This window comes from Pholcus phalangioides, unplaced genomic scaffold, assembly GCF_987345545.1.
Source record: "Pholcus phalangioides strain wild (caught in Gottingen) unplaced genomic scaffold, Ppha-v1.0 ptg000022l_1, whole genome shotgun sequence".
Taxonomy (NCBI): domain Eukaryota; kingdom Metazoa; phylum Arthropoda; class Arachnida; order Araneae; family Pholcidae; genus Pholcus; species Pholcus phalangioides.
Genome location: NW_028301615.1, coordinates 18,671,524 through 18,694,956, shown reverse-complemented (window position 1 = coordinate 18,694,956; position 23,433 = coordinate 18,671,524). Strand labels below are relative to the sequence as shown.

At 37.1% G+C, this 23,433-nt stretch overlaps 1 protein-coding gene across 1 annotated transcript in view; it reads left to right on the top strand.

The window, feature by feature from the left end:
• Positions 1–4,945: 4,945 nt before the first annotated feature.
• The window catches only part of TppII (Tripeptidyl-peptidase II), a 48,815-nt gene continuing 30,327 nt past the window's right edge, over positions 4,946–23,433 (top strand). Inside the window, exons 1-12 of the mRNA XM_089249834.1 lie at positions 4,946–5,383; positions 10,556–10,684; positions 12,080–12,175; positions 13,204–13,308; positions 13,422–13,555; positions 14,019–14,116; positions 14,942–15,007; positions 17,840–17,994; positions 19,721–19,794; positions 20,302–20,432; positions 21,454–21,553; positions 22,786–22,919. Coding sequence (XP_089105960.1) covers positions 5,225–5,383; positions 10,556–10,684; positions 12,080–12,175; positions 13,204–13,308; positions 13,422–13,555; positions 14,019–14,116; positions 14,942–15,007; positions 17,840–17,994; positions 19,721–19,794; positions 20,302–20,432; positions 21,454–21,553; positions 22,786–22,919 — 1,381 coding nt within the window. The 5' untranslated portion in view covers positions 4,946–5,224. The remainder of the gene's footprint in view (positions 5,384–10,555; positions 10,685–12,079; positions 12,176–13,203; positions 13,309–13,421; positions 13,556–14,018; positions 14,117–14,941; positions 15,008–17,839; positions 17,995–19,720; positions 19,795–20,301; positions 20,433–21,453; positions 21,554–22,785; positions 22,920–23,433) is intronic.

The following is a 23,433-nucleotide window of genomic DNA, read 5'->3' as shown; positions in this document are numbered from 1 at the left end:
AAATACGCCACTGCTTCTATAGGTGGTAAATACTGTAAACGGTACCAATATATATAGAGTGATAAATTACTGCTGGAACAACCATGGTGCAAATGGGTATTTAAATGAAAGCATGAAGCGTGAATGAATAACGTATACTGACATCTAAATCTAGAAGTGGAGAGAAATTCGACCACTCTCTTACCATCGTCGTAGAATTATGGATGGCATTTCGATCGCTAGATGACATTACAGACAAGGATCTGGTAGGAGGTCATCGTTCCCCGCCAGATCAGTCTCATTATGTACCGGCCCCTACCAAAGTGAAAAATATTTTTCCCCCACACAGTTCCGATGTTTTTTTCATTCTTTTCTTGATACTTATTTTTGTATATGATGGAAGCGATGCGATTAGAACGGGGGGAGTACTATCGCAGGTAGTCAAACGATAGCTCACCTCCGTGCTGCAGCTCGCCCCCTTCCCCTCCCCCCCCCCCAGTTTCTCAAAAAATAAATATTTGGCCTTGACCCTATATATACTTGAATTTGTGTGTGTGTGTGTGTGAGAAGGGTCCCTTCTCTTCTTTTTATAAATAGATTTTATAGAATATTTTCTTGCTAAACAAAAAAACACCTAAAATAAGATTGAGAGAACCCTGCCTCAGTGTCAGACTCCAATCCAGATAAAATATTGACGTTTCCATAGTCAAAAATACAACCTCTCTCTCGGATGATAAACATGGCTTTAGACCCGTTTACACACGTCAAGTAATTTAGTAGTCCAGTCGCCGAGTACTTTTTCAAATGTATGCAGACGTTAAAGACCGTTTACTTGTTAAGTTGCCAAGTAGAAAATGATAATATTCCCCTCGTTAACAGGCATACGAGTCACATATTCTGAACAATTCTCGAATATTCTTATACTGAAACGGAAACCCCGTTTTTTTACCCGCATTTTTTTCCCCCCAACTTTCCTCCATTTTTCGAATTCAAATACCTCAGTGAATATTTCACTTAGAAACATGGGAATTTTTTTTTTGTTGGCATCAGAAGAGACAGGCCAACAACTTTCTGATTTAGTTTTGGGGCACACGGGGACTGTATAAAAAGTTTTCATTTCAATAAAAACTATTCATGTTACAACCCCCTTGCAACATGAATGACATATCTGAGTACTACACGTTACTTGGGAACTTTTTCCCACTGGAAGTATACCTCTAGGATCAACGATTTGCCAGTGAAATGCCATACTCCCTGTTTGCTATGCACCCTATACATATATACGTATATGTATGCCAGAAGAGAAATTTCCCATTGCTTCTCTAGTGTAGTGGTAGCGCACTCTCCGTACTGTGAGGGAATTATGGTCAGAGAGGAGCTTAAGTATTTTTCAGCCCTCTAAAACGGGATTTCCTAATTTCCTAGTGTCCATAGTGTACCCCAGGTTTAAATTGGAAGCCGAGAATGCTATCAAATGACTATTTCATGGTCACAAAATAAATAGATTCGTTAATAAATTTTGACGATAGGGTCCGGTGCCAGCGAAAAAATTGCAAGTGTACATCCATACACTTTAAAGTTGGAGGCTGTCAAGATTATCTACCCAAGGCCGTAACTAGATACTCTTTCGGCCGGAGAAGCATGTATTATGCCTCCCCCGTGTAATTTCGAATAATTTTTATTGAAGAATTTAGCTCCCCTTCCCACTCTGGTGCAGAACCCGTGGCGCGAGATGCACCTACATCCTTCTTTTGATTGAGGAGGGGGTAGAAGGGCTCCTGTCGAAACCCTAAGCCAGAAGGTTGGGTGTCTGAATTTCAGAGGTCTCGGACAAAATTTTAAGCTATTGCTTTGTAAAGAAGTTGAAGTCAAAATGTAAAGTATTTGTATTCCGTTTTGGCAACCCCTAAATTTTGGCGGTCCGGTTCGGTCACACACTTTACACCTTCCACGGTCAAAACCATAGCAGAAGGCCTCCTCCTCTTTTTGTAGCACTGTATGTCCAATGGCTATAGGTGAGATGAACTTCTTCAGTGACGTCACGAGCTTCGCACGGATACCTTCTGCTATAGATTGTGTTGCTTAGGTTCGGCCATGGCTGTGGTTCGAGTCCTCTAGATCAGTGTTTCTTAACCTTTTTTTGCCCGTGGCCCCCTTTGAACCATATTTTTTTCCTCGTGGCTCCCCTGCCTTACTCAGAGTTTTCGACCCTCATATAGAAGCAAGATCCTTTATACGTATTGAATTGATTTTTTCAGTGAATTTATACTGAACGAAAATTTTGCAAATAAGATTGGTCTCCAGACCACTGGCCTAGAATTTATTGAGCTCCCCGCTAGTCCGAGTTCTATTCAGGACCGTCTGAACATCATGGGTGCCCCCTTAGGCAAAGTGATGCTATGGTAGTCCCATACTTAGCTGGAAATAAACAGCGCGCATATTTCCTACGTATTTTCAAAATTTATTGTACTATACAAAATATAAGGTGGGGTCACTTATGGACATGAGACCCCCCCCCTGGTATGACCCCTCACAAGAGTGGGACTGACAGAGCTGCAGCCCCGGAGCCTGATATGGTTTTCATCATTTTTGTTTTTCACACTATAAATTTAATATAGAGGAGGGGTCTGTGAAAAATCTCTCCGAGGGCCTGCGAAAAACCCCATCCTAGGGTACCTGCTGCAAAATGTAGGCGGTGAGGCCCGGGTGGGTCCATGCCCAAAGACGGCCCTGGTTTTATGGGTGGCTTTGTTGGATTCTGTAAGTATATTGTCACTAAAAAAATATATAAAAGCTTTATTTCTACCCACCTTAATTTTTCTTCTCAGCTCTCTACCGACCTCCAAACCACCTGTCATGGCCCCCTTCTCCATTTTCTTCCGTGGCCCCTTGAAGTATCCCAGTACCACTAGGGGGCCATATGGCTCCCGGTTGAGAACCACTGCTCTAGATCACTCCCATGTCCATGACCCCCCCCCCCCATTTTGTACCAAGGCTCCTAGATTGGATCTTTGATGAAGCTTGGTATAGTGAATTTATAGCGTGAAAAAAAACAAAAAAAAACAATGGCAAGAATCATCCGAATAGAGCCCTGCCAGTCCCTCCCCCGTGGAGACCATGCCTCATGTTCACACACTTCCCTAGATCAGTGTTTCTCAACCGCCGGCCGCGGCCCTGTACTTGGTCCTGACATCATTCATACCGGTCCGCGAGTGATTGGACGTTTACTTTTTCCTTATTTGTTTTCCGTTAGTTGTTTGTTTGACCGGGTCTTCCAGTCACAAAAATAAATGAGACCGGACCGCGGGATACCAAAGGATGAGAACCACTGCCCCCATCACTCTTTTGGTCATTCACTGACCTGATCCCTTTCTCACCCCCCCCCCCCCCCATCACTCTTTGACCTGGCACCTTGCTCTTTAGGTCACCGTTTTAGTCACTCAACATGTTTGCCCACTGTTTTGGTCACTCATATGCTTTCACACTCCCCTGTTTAGTAGAGAGAACATCTTGCTCTATATATATGTCGCCATCTGGTGGCCTTCATGTAGTTTACGGGCCATTACCTGATCGATGTCATCATTTACCGTAGGTTATCGTTCAATGTATATATGCCTTAAGGAAGAGAAAATTCTCATTGCTTCTACAGCGTAGTGGTAGCGCTCGGCCTATTAGTGGGCTGCGGTCAGAGACGGGATAAATTATTTTGCGGCCCCCTAAAACGGGGTTTCCTAATTCCAATTCTGCCGTTTACAATACATTCCCACAGAGGGATGTTACAAATCACTAACATGCTTGTACACTTCTTTGGTCAATGTTGCGGTCACTTACATGCTTGCACGCTCTTTGGCTCTTTCTTTCTTTCAAACCGAGCGCAACTCCAGTTTATCACCATGGGCAATTTACTGCTGAATGAGTTGTACCGGTGTGGGTGTCTAACAGTCTAAGTGCGTATATAGTGTTATAGTTATATGCGTATTTTTCAGTGGTGCCATCTATATTTCAGAGGTGAAGTGAATGAAGTGTAATGGTTTAATATTTGTACCGTTGTAGGTCTGTTGCTCTCTGTGGCGAGACTTTTTAACCGGGGAGATCGGCTCGCATTCATGCCTCGAAGTTTGGAACCACAGAAAACCAACTTCAACCGACCACCACTATAGTGACGGTGGGGTTTGAACCGAGTCATCGTGATGCGAGTCTTTCACTATGACCACTTGACCACCACAACGGCACTCTTTGGGTCACTGTTGTGATCACTCTGTAATTTTCAGGGCCGTAACTAGAAACAATAATTTACTTTATCGCAGGTGGGGGAGGGGGGTTGCAGTGTCAATTTTGGCGTCCCCTCCCTGTAATTTTGAACGGAAAGACAAGAAGTTAAGTGACCTTCCTGGTCCAGTGCCCGGGACCCCAGAACAACACCTCCCCTCAAAGAAAAGTATGTTCAACAACACCCCCTAAAGAAGAGGGATGTTGACCAGACTCAGCCGTCCTTCCCTAGAGATTTTACAGAGTTTCTGGTCGTTACCTCCAGCAGTCAAGTCCAACATCATTTTTTGGTGACGGCTGGCAACAGGTCCGTCATTTTGGGGGGAGGAAGGGTCAGGCTTTTGAAAATACACTAAAAATGGTATATATATACATCATAGGCGGAGATAGACTCGGAAGTCTGGTCATTATTTCTGGGGGGGGGGGGGCACGATAATGATGATGTCAATTCATATATACATTAAATCATTCTAATTCACCTTAGACGCTGGGAGGAGGCAATGCCCCCCCCCGCCCCTCCTCCGTATCTCCGCCCATGATATACATTCATTGAGTACATGTTCTTAGCCTCGCCCCCCTCCCTGGAAAAAGTTGAAATGATGGCCTTGGAGCTGGAAATCTGCTGTATTTGAGATCTCGCAAATTACCGAATTTTTCTGAAGTAAATATGGTCAGCGTAGTAATAACGTCTCGGAAGTTTTTTTTTTCGACGGAGTGTGGTTACCAGACGAATTACCCGAAAACGACAGCATATGACAGAGCACTTTTTTTTTTTTTGCAGAAGTACATAGACTTCACATGTGGGAAAATCGCGCATACGTTCCAGTTGATCACTCTTTCTAACTTGAGCTTTCAACAATCGCTCATTTGATCGACGTCGGTACTGAGAATCGGAGTTTGTATCGGGGCAGCTTTAATATAGTTACAGTATATATAAACTGGAAGAACACGCAAAGTGAACAAGATCTTGGAAATAATGTCAGACGAATTCGGCGAGTTCCCGTCTTGGGCACTCCTCCCTAAAAGAGAGACCAACGTCGCTTCTTTCCTCGTGAAATACCCCGATTATGATGGACGGGGCGTCAAGATTGCCATCCTGGACTCAGGTATTGATGCGGGCGCCCCTGGGCTTCAGGTAATTAGCAAATCCTTTCATATATGTAATTTACTGGTTCTACGAAGATTTACAACGTAACATTCTCTAGAATAACATCACAAATAATTATTGACTTGCAAAGTGTATACAAAACAATTTCTTAAGCGTAGACGTGGCCAAACTGTGTTATTTTCTTCCACCCTCAAGAAATTATTGGTATTACATGAAGAGCTTTTATTGGAGCTGTGGTTGCATGAACACTCGCAGTGGTGTAGTGTTTCAGTTATAATCAAGTCAGTACTGTTGTAATACGAGCCAGGTTTTTATATAAGTTGGGCGTTTGCTAGGTGGAGCCCATGATTTTGAGGGGTAGGGGAGGGCGTCGAATTTAAAAAACTCACAGAATCGTGTCATCATTTAGATGTAACTATTTTCTCAGCCAATGTCGTTCTTGTAACCGGTAAGGTTTTTGCTGCCATTGTCTGTCGGAAGAGAAGTTTTGTGTTCTGTCGGCGGTATGAGTCGGTAGTTATTTCCTAATAGAACTGATGCTCGTTATAATGACCTCCATGGAAAACTAACGTTATATTAGGAGGTCATATCGAAAGGAAAACATATAGCACAGTTATATATAGACATTAAGGACTATTTTCCTACCAGTCGTTGTGTAATATAATGGTAGCTATAACGTGGGGTTGTGGATATAACAAGCGTTAGCTATGTGGTGTACTTTTTTTGCTGCCAAGTTTTAGGTTGCTCAAAAACAGCTATGCCACCTATCTCTCTGGTGCATTTTTAAACATTATTGGGTAATCCTATCGCTCTGCTACTTTACTGCACATCAACTCCAGTCATATATCAGTATACAGTGTATTGGGAATTTAACTGAGTTAATTTTCTTCTCAATAATTTATGAAGTCAAATATTATAAATATATATATATATTACCTTAACAGATAAGTGTAGTTTCGGGATCCTTAACATAGATATTTGAAAAAGTAGAGAAATTTAATGGGAAATAATGTCTGTCCGATGAATTTTGCAAGTTCCCACCTTGGGCACTCCTTTCTAAACGAGAGGCCAATGTCTTGATTATGATGGCATCAAGATTGCGATTCTTCACATAAGGATCGACTCCAGTGCTCCTGGGTTTCATGTAATATTTAAATCAATTCATATATATGTGATTTACTCTTCAATTTACAATGTGAAATTATCTAAACAATAATGCCACAAGTAATTATTGACTTACAAATGTACACAAAACATTTCTAAGTGTAGAGGTTGATAATTTTTTTTTCCACCCTCATGACATTATTGTTATTATATGAAGAGCCTTTATTAAAGCTGTGGCTACATGAAATATCAGTGGTGTGGTGTTTTGATTCCGATCAAATTAGTACTTTAATTTGAGCCAGATTTTCATAAGTGGGGCATTTGCTGTTGACTCCATGACTTTGAGGGGTCTTAACTGATAAGGTTTTCACTATCGTTGTCTATTCAAAGAGAATTTTCCTGGGCCATTGCTGGTATGACTTATGGTTGGTTCCACAGCCCATAAAACTTTTCTTCTAATACACAATGGCGGTTGAAACCTTATCGGTTACAAGAACGATATTAGCAGAGGAAGTAGCTGAATCAAAATGGTGTCATTATTTTGTGAGTGCCCTCCTCAAAATCGGGGGGAGGGGGCTAAATGCCCCTAGTAAATGTTGCATTTGTGGAAATCTGGCTCATATTACAGTGCCAACTTGTTTATAACTGAAACATTACACCACTGAACTGATTTCGGTTGATTCCCATAATCAATCCCGTATATATTTTTGTCTCCAAATTTTAGGTTATGCCAAAATAATGGTATGTTACCAACATCATCCTTTTTGGCACATTTTTAAATGTTATTAAGTGATCTTATTTTTCTACTAGTAACCCTAGCAAAAGTGTCAAATCGGGTCTGGCGATAAAATAGTTCGTGCAGCAGTATACTGTGTATTAGGAATTTACCTGTGTTAATTTAGTGATGTTGTGTGTGATGACGTAGTGTTTCAATTATAGTGATACCTCTGTTTTTGTCCATAATCCAACCGAAAACAATCGGTGAAATCCGAAACCAAGGCAATCGATGTAAATCTAATTGATTGGATCTATTCATTCTAGATACTCCAAAATAATATCAAAAACCCATTTTATAGAGAATAAATATAGTGTTTAATACTAAAAACAATAAGAAATTAATATAGAAGTCTATTGTAAAGAATAAATGAACATTTAACATGGCATTTACATCTTTATAACTTTTCGAAGACTCTTGGTGTGTGGAAGACGGTGAGGCGGAGAGAGGTGCTGATATTATTGTTCGGAAGTGGAATCCTGCTCCCCATAAGGACCTTAGTTATCAAGGCACTATCTGGGGTGACTTGCCTTCTTGATCTTGTGGCACTAGGACCAGCTCCAGAGTCAGTGAACCCACGTCACACAAGAGGTCTGTCTGCGCTGCTTCTTTAAGATTTGTCTAAAATAGAGGGCATGACCACCTTCTTCGAAGGACTGCTGGCTCTGGAAACTTTCTTTAATCCCATGGAATTGTTTGGCTAAACGCGCGAGGCGATGCTCACACAATGAGAAGCAATGTCACATTGAGCAAGTGAATGGAAATTTGGGGGGAGGTCATGTGGGCACAGCAATAAAAATGAGACTGTTTCGCAGCAAAAATCGATGATAACCAAAGTCAATGAAAACTGAGATATTACTATAATAAAGTTAGTGTTTCACAAGTGGAGCATTTTCTAGGTTCCCCCTCCCCCATGACTTTGGGGAAGGGACTTTGAAATTTGAACACACAGAATAGTAGTACTATTTAGATTTGGCAATTTTCTCAGCCAATATTGTTCTTGTAATTGGTAAGGGGAGACAGCTATAGTATAATCCCTTTTGGCAATGTGTTGGCAATTTTGTTTCTTTGGCGAGAAAAATATTTAAAAGCATGTTGAGAAGTCATCAAGAGTGAAACAGACATGCTTTCGGATGTCTTTCCTTATCAAAGGGAAAAAGTTACCAAAAAGGAATAATACTATGGATGTTGAAACGGAAAAAAATGAACTAAAAAAATTACAAACAAAACATTCTTAAACTAAATAAGGGATCGAGATTGGAAATGTAACATCCTAGATTATACTTGTTGTTCCTAATGAAGGTTTTCACTGTTATTGTCCATTTAAATAGAATTTTTAGCTCACAATCTCATTGAACTTTTCTCTGTTTGAACCGAGTCATCGTGATGCGAGTCCTTCACTATGACCACTTGACCACCACAACAGCACTCTTTGTGTCACTGTTGTGATTACTCTGTAATTTTCAGGGCCGTAACTAAAAACAATAATTTACTCTATCGCAGATGGGGGGGGGGGGTCGCAGTGTCAATTTTGGCGTCCCCTCCCTGTAATTTTGAACGGAAAGACAAGAAGTTAAGCGACCTTCCTGGTCCAGTGCCCGGGACACCAGAACAACACCTCCCCTCAAAGAAGAGTACGTTCAACAACACCCCCTAAAGAAGAGGGGTGTTGACCAGACTCAGCTGTCCTTCCCTAGAGATTTTACAGAGTTTCTGGTCGTGACGGCTGGCAACAGGTCCGTCATTTTGGGGGGAGGAGGGGTCAGGCTTTTGAAAATACACTAAAAATGGTATATATATACATCATAGGCGGAGATAGACTCGGAAGTCTGGGGGGGCACGATAATGATGTCAATTCATATATACATTAAATCATTCTAATTCACCTTAGACGCTGGGAGGAGGCAATATCCAAAGAACTTTGAATAGCACGTCTTTACTGTCGAGGTGCCTTCAGACTTCTGGAACGAAACACTGTTTAAATCATTCCAGGAAAAGTGTTTTCGTTGTACGATTTTTTATTATCAGGAGTCTGTCTAGACTTTTATTGTAGGGTCCAGTTTTTGTGAAAATGTTTCTTATTGTGAAAATGGTTATTAATTTTGTGAGAATACGTTATTATGTGGGTAAAATAATCTATTTAATCTACCATAAAACAAATGAAATGCCAAATTTATGGTTTCATTAATTTTATTTTGTGAAGGGTCTGTTTTTCAGATCCAGAATTTTTTGAAGGGTCCAAAAAACAGACCTTAATTTTGACCAGACAGACCCCTTATTATTCGTACAAAACACTGAGAGGTGGGACTTGTTCTTTCCCTTCTATGTTCGTGGATTTGCAGAGTTAAAAAATGATGGTTATGGTATGTCCCATATGGCATAAACTGTGACGTAAGTCACAGAACAATTTTAAGAAAAGTGTTGAAAACGCTATTATGGGAAATTTTATAGCAAAACATTTCCAGTTATCTGGGGGCTTGTTGCAGGACAATTCAAAACATTCTGCTTTGGGGATGGTATGCGAGTTATACAATACACGACTTGAATATCTTATGATCGCAACCACAGAGAAACAACACTCTGCTCGAGAGACTCAATGATCTTGATATAGAATTTTCAGTCTTGCAGGTACAGCATCTACTGACTGAATTTTGAGTTCTTTTTTATCTATGTATCTGATCGTAGATCCATTGATGCAGTAATAACGAGTAGAGTTGTCTGTCATTACTGCATCTATTCTTGCCAAATTTATTTTTCAGAAACAACAGTTCATCAGAAGCACTGGATAAACATTTAAAAGGGTTTTTAGAACCATTGGTTTAACATGTACTATTAATATTTTATTCCAATATGAGAAATAGCCCTGCAAAAGTGTTTTCCAAAAAAAAAAAAAGGCAGACAAATACGACAATCACGAATATGAAATCCACTAGTACTGAGGGCAGATGGTATTGCCAAACTATCACAAAGTCATTGTTGATGCCATGATTCAGTGTGTGTTCCCTGAATTCGAGCAGTATGCATCCACCAACTAACTAGACATTTTTGATTCTAGCGCTGCTAGGTTTGAGGGGAGGGGGGAAGAGATACTAGCCTAAATCTTGATTTTTTTCCCAGGGCTCTATTGAAATGCATGGTAAAATTTTTACGACCATTTTATCCATTGATTTTATATTTTTACTTTAGGTAAACATTTTAGTGACTTCTGAAAAACTTCATTTTTCTGGATTTTTGAATGTGTATCAATTTTCAGATTTTTTAATGAATGTTCTTTGGCAACAGTTTGTAAAAAATATTATTCATTTCTTTTACTTCTAAAGAAAACTAGCGATGGAAAACCAAAAATCATCGAGATGATGGATGGAAGTGGAGCAGGAGATGTTGACACATCAACTGTGGTGCAGGGCATTGACGGGGAGATCCAGGGATTAAGTGGGCGTAAACTGAAGGTGAGCTTTTTATTGATTTGAAATCTGAGTCTTGAAATGATTGGAGTCAAATCATAAATAGTACAGTAAGACCTTGATTATCTGTGCTACAAAAATTTCACATTTAGTTCTTCCCTATCCGTATATTTTTTTCATTGGTTATGTAAAATTTTGTGAAGGTTGTGATGAAAAGAAGCATTTCCATTCTGTAGAACTGGATTTATTAATTCTTTAACAGAACCTCCGCCCCCATTCTTAGAGCTGAACTTGTACGTCAATGCATTGAAACGACAGCCCTCTTATGCACATATAAGAACCAGACATTGTCCTGGGGTGATCGGCACTTGAAGATTTACACCCAGTTATAGGAAATGCCAGGGGTAATTAGTCAAAATGTATTGTTTTTTTGCCGTTCAAAGATAAGGCACAAGAATGGTGTAACTTTGAATGCAGTCACGTGACTGCATGGCTCATCAGCTGGATCATCGCTATTCCTTGTTTGTGACATTTTTGTGGTATATTTTATAAGTGTGCAGAAAGACGGACAATAAAAAGGATAACCATGGTTTTTCTGTTATCCGTTGTCACCTCACCAACATTAGCCAGATAATTGAGGTTCTGTATTTCTACCATCAATGAAATCCAGTATATTAGTGTAGTGCGGCTATCCTTCAATAAGTGTGATTTTTTTATTAGATTTTTTCACACTTATAATATGAGTGTATATATTCTTATATGCTTATACTTATAATATGAGTGGATAGTCATTTCAAACAGGTAAAATACATAAAATAACAAAATTGGAGGAAAGATATTTAAATCTTTTTTTTTTCTCAGACGGCTTAACTGTTTTTTGATTATCAGTGTTCACCTTTCCCCACCATTAGCCTGGATAATTGAGGTTCTACTGTACTTTGACATACATGAAATATTTATGAAATTAGTGGAAATTACATTCACACCATAGTTGTTTTTAATTTTGGTATAATGCAATGCAAAAAAATCAAATAAATATAGTATAAAGCTACATGAAGTACTGTAAATAATGTATTTACAGTTTAAAACATTTCAAAGATCACTTTGCATACAGTGTTTTGAAAAATAGTCTTTTGATGTTTTCTGTCATCGAGCACTCTTCAAATTTTTATGGAAGCAGCATGGTGCTTGCCCTTAAAGCAGAATATGCCGAAATCTGTGACGTATGTCACAGAACAATCAGTGCCACTGGAGAACAATCTTGCAGAATTTTACGAGACTGAACATTTTCAGTCCCCCAGGGCTTGTGGCAGAACAATGCAAAACATTCTGCTTTGGGGGTGCTTGCAAGTATCAGGTTCAGCTATAGCCTTTTTGCTGCTGTTTTATTGACCTGCAAGTTCTGTTGACTTACTAATCTAGTCATACTTTTCTTTTCAGATACCATCCAGCTGGAAGAACCCAACGAATTTGTATCATGTTGGTCTGAAAAATGGTTTTGAACTTTATCCAAAAAACCTCAAAGATAGAATTGTTGTGAGTAAATATATCATGTAAACTGAGAATTTCGGAACAATGAATATTCATTATTTTTCTTCAGTTATCACAATTGATAATATTAGATGAGATACAGACAAGATGCCCAATAATATTGATGCACTGTAGCTACTTGAGACGTTTTAGGCAGGAAATCCCAGATGCCAGATCGCCATGGTGACTAGAAAATTGGTATTGATTCCTAAAATTTTCTATATTTGATTGTCAAGTTGCTGTCCAAGGATGACATAAAATTTTTATTTCATGAGGATGTGGGCACGGTAGCAAAGGTCAATAAGGTACTTGCCTAAAGTACCAGAGGATGTTTAGAGGTGTCGCGAGTTCGATACCCATGTTATCCTTGTCAGAAACTTTACTGACACAGGCACAACAGAAATGGCAGCATGACCACAGAAAAAGATTGCTACTGCAGGGAGTCGCACATCGAGGGGATAGCCCACCAATTTCTCAACAATAAATTGTATGTTCCAGTCTAATTAGCCCTTGTGTGCAGAAAATGACTGCAGTGCAACAAAAATGATCATGAGGGTGTCTTGTGCAACATGGAGAACAAATTATACTTGACTCCTTAAAAAAATAGGGCTGGTGCCTATATATTTTTTATTTCTTTTTATTGTCAAGCCCTGGTTTTAGGTATTTATAATTTTTGTTTTGAAATTTAAATCTAGTTTCTTTTGTTCAAAAGGATTTATGTTCACGAATGTCAGGTATACAATGATAATTGCTCATATATTGGTGCATTCTATTGCAAATACTTTACACTCATAAATTGGATCACTTGCAAGAGACGCGTAGATCAAGGGATCACAGCATTTTAACAGCTGTAATCAATCTATGGTACTGCATTCTTGAAGACAAATTTGTATAACTTGAAAGATAAACAATTTAGATAATTAACTATGGAAGATAACTTGCTTATATATAATATTTTAATGCTGATTTCAAGTGATTTTTGTATTTCAAGAAATATAATATTGTTGGCCAATCGGTTTTTATTTTCCTTCCAGAAAGAAGAAAAGGATAAGAATTGGGATCGACATCATAAACAGCAACAAGCCAAAGCAGCCCGAGAATTGCAAGAATTTAATGATGATCCTCAAAATACTTCACAGGTAATAGCTGACTTTTTCCCTCTTCACCACATGAAAAATTTATTTTGCCGATTCTGATTAAAAGTGCGCCTTCCCATCTCCCTAACTCTGCTCATGTATTTATTTGTGTTAAGCCTTGCCCAAAGAAAAAACTCTTCAAAGAGGATCTAGAAGCAGCTGTTGAAGTGCTGAATACCTTAGAGAAGAAATACAACAACTTGGGACCTGTATATGATTGTGTCGTTTTTCATGACGGGAATATGTGGAGGTAATTTTACTAATTATTTGAAAATTTTCTTTATTCATTCAGTAAATACCTTCTGATAATATAATTTATTACATTTGAACCTTCTTTAAATTAATTTGGGGTCACTGAAGCATGAGTAATTTTACATTAGTATAATTTTACAGTAAACTCTCGCTACAACGATATTTGATATAATGATAAATCCCTCTATAGCGATATTTTCTAGTCTTGTTTGGAAATGTCTATACTCTAATGTTAAATTCTGTTGCCCCTTGATATAACGATAATCCCCTCTACAATGGGTTTTTTTTTGTCTTCAGAGTATTGATATATTGAGGTTTCACTGTATTTAATGCTTTATTTGCTATTGCCACATAATGTGTATGACCCAAATCTTTTTAAATTTATGGGGCTTCTTATTGATAAGACGACTATATACACAGTAAATATGTGTCATTAATTTAATTTTATGACTATTTTACAGAGCTTGTATTGATACCAGTGAAAAAGGTGACTTAGAATCCTGCAAACTTTTGGGGCCTTATTCAGAAACACATGAATATGCTACACTTACCTCTCATGGTAATATATATTTCTTTTAGTAATTGTATTTTCCATACATGGCCGTAGCTAGCCATTCCTGTGCAAGAATTCGAATTTAGGCCCCTGCTGGCCCATTTTGTGGGCCCTGTGCGGGTGCACCTGTTGCCATAGAATAATGAGTCATTTTTGTGAACATCAAGGCTTGTGTATATAATAAAAGCAATTAAGTGGAAATCATGATTTGAACAGGTTTTCCTTTCATATTAAATTCCATCACTTGTAATTGATATGAAACTATGGCTCTAGAATTGATGCAATCACAGTTGAGGGGTTGTGTAGGCCATGGCTGCTTCTTTTAAGCTGGTTTCTTTCTTGGCCGCTTCTTTTAAGTCAACACCTTGGTCTATTGCCTACAAAAGGCTTACTGCCAGATGTTACAGCTGGAAAAATTATATTTTAGTAGATTCGTGGTTCTTTTTTCCCCAATGTTTCTTTTTTTTTCAAATGATTTTAGTTTGTTAGGGAAACTGCACATAAGATTCATCTGTCAAGCCCGTCATTTGGGCCTCCCCCCCAGCTTTTGAAAAATACACTAAAAATGGTATATATATATACACATACATTGAGTACATATTGTTTGTCCCCTTGCCCCCCCCCCCCCCCCCCGGTAAAAAGTTGAAATGACTGCCCTAGTGTAACTTGATGCTTCAGTGTAGTTAAAGTATTCATTTGATTATGCATCTCTAACTCAATTCTGTTGAAAATTTGGTTGCAGAGTTTTATCAGTAAGCATTTCTGTTATGCTTTAATTTCAAATACTGCCATCATGAAAGGTTACAGATTTTGTTTTCTTCCATTTTACAGATAGACTGAACTATGTTGTAAATATTTATCAAGACGGTGATCTCCTAGAAATTGTTAGTATGTCGAGTAAGTATACATTCATATCTTTCAATTTGTTTTCAATGTAGAAAATTATGAATTATTACATGTAGTGTACTTTTTAAATTCACTATACATCATTTTGTAAAACACTGCAAAGGTTATGCTTGCTTCATTATAACTAAGTCCACATTGCTAAGTCCACTATGTGTACTGCCTCTAGTCTTGTAATTTGCTGAGTTCTCATGTATGTAAAAGGGATGATCAGTTTTACAGGAATTGAGATAAGCAAGAGTTGGTAATTTTTAAGATCTGATATTGGCAGCTTCATCAAAAAAAAAAAAAAAACTTGTGGTCCCAAATTCTGAATGGCAGAAAGTTGTGATGCTGCATTTACAGCTAGTTTATGTGCTGATGAATAAGAAATGAAGAGAAAGAAAAATATGAGAGATAAGAAATAATGAGATAATAAGAAAAATGCAAACCCAGGGTGTTTCTATAGGCACCTGTATCTATATTATGGACACATGGTTATCAGAAGATAATGTCAGGGTATGAAAAAATCATATATTTTTTTTGCAAGATATACAGAAAATTGGAGGTTGTGTGAAGAAGCTTATTGTTTTTGACGATGTTGATTTTTAGGAAAGAAAAATTCATCTCTGCCTCTACCAGGAATCAAACCTGGGGCCCCTCACTTGCCAAGGAAAACATGTTCACACTAAGTTACAAAAGAGATATTTTTCTTCCTTGTTAAAGGCGCAGATAAATTTCTTTCCTAAAAAATGTTGAGCCCACACATGCACAAATTAACTTCATGAATTAACATTTCTGTTGCAGAGAAGTACTTCTATTCAGGAGGGCCCCCCCCCCCTTTTACAGTGGATGCCTGCTGGCAACTCAGTATCACACATATGATGCAAGGTTTCATGATTCACTCAATGTATAGCCAGAGTCATTTAGCATCAACTAAATTTTAAAAAAATACATTGTATTAACAAGATTGTTTCTTGTGCAATTGATGCATGCATTTATTATGTTTCATACTTTCATGATGTTGCTTGATAATTTACACATTTGTATTCTTCCATAGATTTAATGAGTTTTGGTAAAAAAAACAAGCAAACTTTACTCACTTTTCGCATTAAAATTTCATGTCCAATATCATTTATGTTGGTACAACATCTATTATTTTAAATTGGTAATTAGGGCATAGAATTCAAAGCTTTATACAAAAACTTTGTGTTTTTTTTGTCGGGGGGGGGGCGGGGAGAACCCTGTTGCTCCATTATAATGCATTGCAAATGCTTAGTGCAGTTATATCTAAGTTTATCTCCAATATCTTTTTGCACTGTATCTTGTATTAGGTTCAAGTATATATTTACCAGATCTTTTATATTTCTTTTAAGGAAGAACTTAACCACATTTCAATAACATGCATACTATACTAGGTTACGGAAGAGTAGATGGCTGTGCCTAATAATACATAAAAAAATTATCAATGAATAAGGCAAATACCAGGAAATACCAAAAGATTCCTTATACATTTCAACATGCTATGAGGATAAGAATATCACCCTGACTAAGTTTCCCACTTGTATTGAGTACCAAATCTTCAATCTCAGTTGTTGAGAAGAACAAAAAAAGCATACTTCTGTTCGAGTCAGATGCAGTGGTAAAAATGAAGTGAGGCACTTGCATGTCTTTTGCAACAACCTGGTTGGCTGGTTGCGAAATGGAGCTATTCTATTGGACTATTCAAATTTTCTTTAAATTCCTGCTTGTAATGAATATAAGTCATGGCCGTGACTTCTACGAGGCACATACACCCAGGTCTTCAAAAATAAATTAGTAAACGACAATAAATCAACACTGCCGATCACAGCACCATAGCTTAAATTTATTGCGAGCGGGAATTTAAAGAAAATTTGATTAGAGCAATTGGATAGCTCCATTTCACAAGCAGCCAATCAGGTGGTTGCAAAAGACTTACATGCAGGCGCTTTGCTTCGATCTCGCCATGATGTTAAACTTGAACAGACGTAGGTTTTTTCCCTAGGTGGAGGGGGGTGATGGAACTCTGGCAGAATTTCTTTCCTAAGAAAAATTGACCCGTGTATAAGCCAACCCTCCCAATATATGATGGATTTTCAAAACGTTTTTCGTTCTGCTAAGCAACCAAGATTGAAGATTTGGTACTTACATTTGTATAATCCAAGTGGGAAACTCAGTCAGCGGGATATTCTTATCCTCTGAAGACGACACCCATAGCATGTCGAAATGCATAAGAATTTTTTTAGTATTTCCTGGTATGTGCGTTATTCATTGACGATTTTTTGAGTATATTAGATTACTTTTTTCAATATCATTGAAGTTAATACAAACATTGACTTCTTATACAAAGAAAAAAATTATATTCAAATTTTGTGATTTAAATCAATGATTTTTTTAAAAACAGTCAAGTGATTTAAATCGCTATACTGTGGATAGTGCTTGTATTCATATTCTAAAATCACCATACAAGTGGCATTTCTGTTATTCATTAAACTCTGTAGACACATCTGAGATAGTTTTTATGTACTCTTAAGCAGCATGTGCATAATAACTTATTGATAAAAATTGAAAGTATTTTTAGAGACAAAAAGTATCTTGATACATAAATCGTGGTATTATTTATTTTCAAGTAAATTGATTTATTCAGTATGGTTGCATAATATTTTTCATCTGGACATCTCTGAAATTCATTGTGCTTTGCGTCTGTTGTAGCCTTTATTTTTGTACTTACATAAAAATTAACTTTAAGAAATAATATTTGTTTAAATTACAGAATACTGATTGAAAATTATTCTTATAAATTTTTTTTTTCTTGATTTTACCCAGCATCTCACGGAACACATGTTGCCAGTATAGCTGCTGCATATTTCCCAGATGATCCTGACAAGAATGGCATTGCTCCAGGCGCTCAAATTGTTAGTATTACTATTGGTGACATGCGACTGCAGTCCATGGAAACAGGAGCAGCATTAACAAGAGCGGTGGGCAATTCACATCTCTATATATGAATATACAGTCAATGCTCATTGTAATGACCCCCAATGATCCTGATGAAAACAGGTGTTATATCAAAACGGAAACATGCATGATAGTTTGATACATGTTACATAGACATATTTGGGACTTATCCTACTTGTCATTGTAAATGGGTGATCACTATAACGTGGGCTCATTATAATGAGTGTCGACTGTACTATGGATTCACATTCGTTACTGCCTTGAATAAACTAAAATAATTCGATGAAAGAGGAATTGCCCTGGTCTATATCATATTTTATTAGTTTTTTTTCATTCCTTCATAAAATTTTTGCCCCTTTTTTCTTTTACCGGAAATATTAGAAATCTGTTTTTTTAATGTTTACGGCAGTTCCTGTATGGATGCTAGATATTCTATTGAGTGTGTTAAATTAACTTTTTGAATCTCTAAAATGACATATATACTCTTGTATAAGCAGTTTTTTATTGTTTCGAAAATCTTTCATATATTGGGAGGGTTGGCTTATACACTAGCCAGTTTTTCTTAGGAAAGAAATTCCACATAAGTTTTATCACCTCCTCCACCTATAACAAAGTACACTATATATATAGATTCTGGCCCACAAGCTGTGTTCAACTCAACGCACGAAAATAAAGCCATGCTTCTGATTGAAGAGGGTCTTCTGCCCTAGCACTACACTAAGGCCCCTAAAAAATTGGATAAATTTCATGGCAATTGCTATGCAAAGTCATCTAAGGCCCCTCATGCACCAAGAGGCCACAGGCAGTGCTCGGGTGAGCCTCTGCATTAAGGCTGTCCTACATCAAAGAATTTTCGAAAAAAAAGTGTCCACACAGCATAATTACATTGGTTTGTAGCCAGTAAACGGTAGCCGCCTCTTGTATCTGACTTGTAGACAATATTTCGTGTAATCATGCCTTTTTGCCTATGCTATAGCCATTGATGGCATAGAAAATGTAATGCAGTCTTCATTTTGGTGGTCCTCATTCTGGTAGGGGTCAGCTTATACACGAGTAGTATACAGTATATGTGTGGAATCATGTAGTTTAATGTTTATTGCACTATTAGTTTGCCCCTCCTTCCTAAAATGTCTTCTGCCTTCCACCGAAAAAAAAATTTCTGGCTACAAATGTGCAGAAAAGAATGGGTAATTTTCTAGTCATTTATCATGTGCCCAGGTGGCACAGTGGTAAGAGGCTTGTCTTCCACTATGAAGGTTACCATCAACGTCCATGGGTTCGAATCCAGGCAAGAACATCAGAAAAAAGTTCCTTACTTACTGTGCTCGGGACGACCACCAATAGATGGCGCCTTCATTTCCCACCCCACTCCATCAATTGGAAATTGCCATATGGCAATACAAGACCGGAGTTTGTGTACGGTAAAGTAGTCATTTATCATGACACATGTTATCCATGGAGGAAAAATTTTTCAAGGCCAGAATAAAAATTGATCCTTGCAATTAAAGAAAATTGAGAATGAACCCTGTTGTAATTTTTTTTTTCATCCGTATGTTTGAAAGAAAAATGTTTTTGGAATGGGATATGAATGTTTCGGTTCTGTCTCATGAATGTTTCGGGCTCGTAGTACAGACATTACATGCTTTTAATAAATTTTGTCTTAGTAATTGTAGAATGTTCTTCTGTTGTGATTTCTTTTCTCGTTTTACTCAGTTTTTAAATTCACTATTGGTTGGTTTTATTATATAGTTCATCAAAGTGATAGAAACCAAATGTAATGTTATAAACATGAGCTATGGAGAGCCTTCACATTGGCCTGGCGGGTAAATATTTTTTACTCATTTTTTATGACACTGCATTCATGTCTGTTTGGATAATTTTGATTATGGGGGAAAAAAAAAGAAACATATTTAAGAAAAATATATTTTTTTTGTTGCATGTCAATGTTTTACTTGATTCAAATAGAAAGAGTATGGTTGAACCAAAAAAAAAACCACCACAATTAACGTGTTGACATAGAGAAACTATAAGTCACATAAAAATCAAAATACTTTTTTCATGAATAAAATGGTGAAAACCAATGCTAATGCATGGCAAAGCAAGTGAGTCATTAGAATCCTTTAGTTTCTGCAGCTATAAAAATATGGTGCTTACGTGAACATACATAAAGCTGTGTTTTGCTCATCCTGCGAAATTTGTTTTTGTGACTTACATGCTTTTTCATGTCAATGTTTCAATTGCAATATGAATGACGTCTTGGTGTTCCTGATATGTATTGATTCTCAATGTATACATTATATACTCATTTGTATACACTATTATACTTTCAGTCGTGTTGTAGACCTTGTTCATGATATTGTCAACAAATATGGAGTGATCATGGTGACGAGTGCTGGAAATAATGGTCCTGCTCTGTTCACAGCTTCTGTTATACCAACGATACCATCATCAAATATCATAGGTGAACCATTAATATGTTTACCATTACAATACTATCAGCATTGATTTATGTAAGTCCATTTGTTCTTGAAATTTTTCAGCCATGACCCAAAATGTACAGTATGGCAAATTTTGCGATCCATCTATTTTGACTTGAAAAATGTTTATTAAATATTCGTGAACAATAAAGTACAGTAAAACCTATGTATAACGATACTACCAAAAATGAAAAAAAAAAGTTTATAACAATATTTTTTTTGGTCCCTGCAAAAATTCTATTCAATAAAAAATATTGCTAATGTTCAAACTGCCTACAACGATAATAAGTCTAACAATATTTTTTCCTAGCTCCCTACAATATCGTTATAAACAGGTTTTACTGTATTTGGTTTTCAAAATTTCTGAAGCCAGCCAATGCCGTCTGAATGGGTGGACCAACGAAGCCTGAGCTAGGGTCCTGAATCAAACGAGCTTGTTTTTAATTCTGAAATTTATTTCATAGTTTCTGAATTTTTATTAATTCTGGAGTTATTTCTTTCATTAACCCCTTGAACTGAAATTTATTTTCAGGTAGCCCTGCTCAGACATAATTTCATGGCGAGCTGGGCTCGTCATTTCAGTTCAAGGGGTTAATTTTCAATTATTCTTCTCATTACTTTTGAATTATTTCTTCCATTAATTCTGCAAATATTTTCATGCAGGAAATTTTTTTCATCATTTCTAGAAATTTTTTCATGTGTTATAGAGGTAAAGAGACTTGTCAATTATGAACCTTCAATAATTTTTGTTAATGATAGTGATATTTTTTAAAGATTTTTTTTAGTATTTGAGTGTATTCTGTAACAATATGCTAGACCTCCGCCCAAGAGAAATAAAATCATGTATAAAAAGCCCTTACTATCCAAGTTTGGGTCAGGACCCATAAGAACTACATTAGACTATGCTGCTGCACTTATTCCAAGAAATGAGATATTTTGTCTCCATGATTATATTATTTTTCTTTTATCTCCCTCCTTATATTAATTTACTGTGTTACGTTATAGGTGTTGGTGCCTATGTCTCTCCAGACATGATGGATGCAGAATATTCATTGAAGGATAAAGTTCCTGGTATGGGCTACACCTGGAGTTCTCGAGGACCTGGGTATTGAAATTATTATATTCTCATTGTTTTAAAAATAAACTAATATTCAATCAACTTATACAAATTTATTTCAAGTTTAACACTTTCACTGCAGGGCATAATTTGTTTTCCAAGTTTATCTGATGGATTTTTTTTTACAAATAGATTTATTTTAGTGTATGAAACACAACATCAGTGTTAAATTAGTATGATATTAAATATTTCAATCAAAAAATCATGTGACACCAAGGTGGCATCTTCCGCTGGCGGAATTAGGCTAGTTATGCAAACCCTCAAAACATGAGAAAGTCTCTCACCCTATGGATGGTGTGGAGGCTGAAACCTGACAATCAATGGGCCCTTCTTGCCATGAGTTTGATGAAAATAGCATTATCTTGCAAACTGTTTTCTTACTTGCGTGATGAAAGGAAAGGAGCAATGACCTAAGAATGATGAAACAAATGAAAAAGAAGAGAGAAAAGTGAACAAAGTTTGACAGTGGCGTATTCAGAAGGGGGGGGGCCTTAGCAGACCAGGGCGTCAAGTTCAGAGAAGCGACTAATTTGAAAAATGGGTGGCCAAAAAAATTAGGAGAAGGGAGTCAAAATTTGTATAACCTTAAATAAATCTGCCTCTGCAGAGACAGTAAGAGACTAGGTCAGTGAGTAATTAAAAGAGTGACCTAGAGAGTTTCAAGCATGAGTCAGCAAAAGTGATTTCAAGCGTGAGCAAAATTATGTAAAACTGATTAGTAAGTTTAAAAATTAAAAAAAAACTTTAGAATCATGTTTTTGTGGGCATGTTTTTATTAGAATGTTGATATATATTAAAACAAAAAGAATGTAAAACTTACCTAAAAATTGTTTCGGAAAACTGGTTACAGAGTAGACAAAAAACTTTAAATATTGAAATAGCTACCTATGACAGTATGAAAAACTTGAATGTTCACAACTGCAGCAATTACAAATTCAAGTCCCCACCAGTACCAGTCTATAGTACCCCAACAAAATGCACAGACGAGACACTGTGTTTGCATCAACTGCCAGCTGGAGCAAGACAGTGGTGACGCCAGCTGTCGTCACCCGCATTGAAAGTGTTAAGCTCTCAAAACAATCAATTTTCTGTAGTTGATATTATTTACTATAAATTACTTTTACTTTTTGTTATTAAAATTCTTATCACAGCATCTGAGCTGAAGACAATGTATGTAATGTCTTTTCCAACTAATGATGTATATTTTTTTTTCTTTGAAGTTTAGACGGTGATATTGGTGTTAGTGTGAGTGCTCCAGGAGGTGCTATTACATCTGTTCCTAACTACACACTCCAAGGAAGTCGTCTCATGAATGGCACTTCTATGAGTTCACCACACACAGCTGGGGCAGTTGGTAAGGTAAATTTTAGTTGAAATTTCATTTTGTAGGGGACATTTTTATTTAAAGCTAATTTCAAATACAGTAAGACTGGCATTGCTAACACCTATCACTTCAAATTTAGCCCAGATTGTAACATACTTTTTTAAAAGTCCCTGCCAGCTGAGTAGGATTTCTTTGTTAATTTTCCTGTGTTAAGTGTCATGTTTGCATTCCAAAACAGCATATTAAGTCATTATACACAAACCTTCTTGAGTTATTTCTTCCAGCATCGTGACTCATATGGAGGAAGGGGACGTTGTCTTCTTTTTTGGATTTATTTCCTACCTTCCCTTCATATATTTTTGAAATTGTCCTTTACTATGACAGGAAGGGGAGATAACACCTTATTAATTTTGGGAACAAAAAAATTTTCCACTGGATGTAGCCTACCAGACAACTTGCAAAATGAAAAATATTATCACTGTAAAATGTTCGCTGATGCCATTTCACTTTAAGCACAAGATATCCATCAGATGAAAAAAAAATT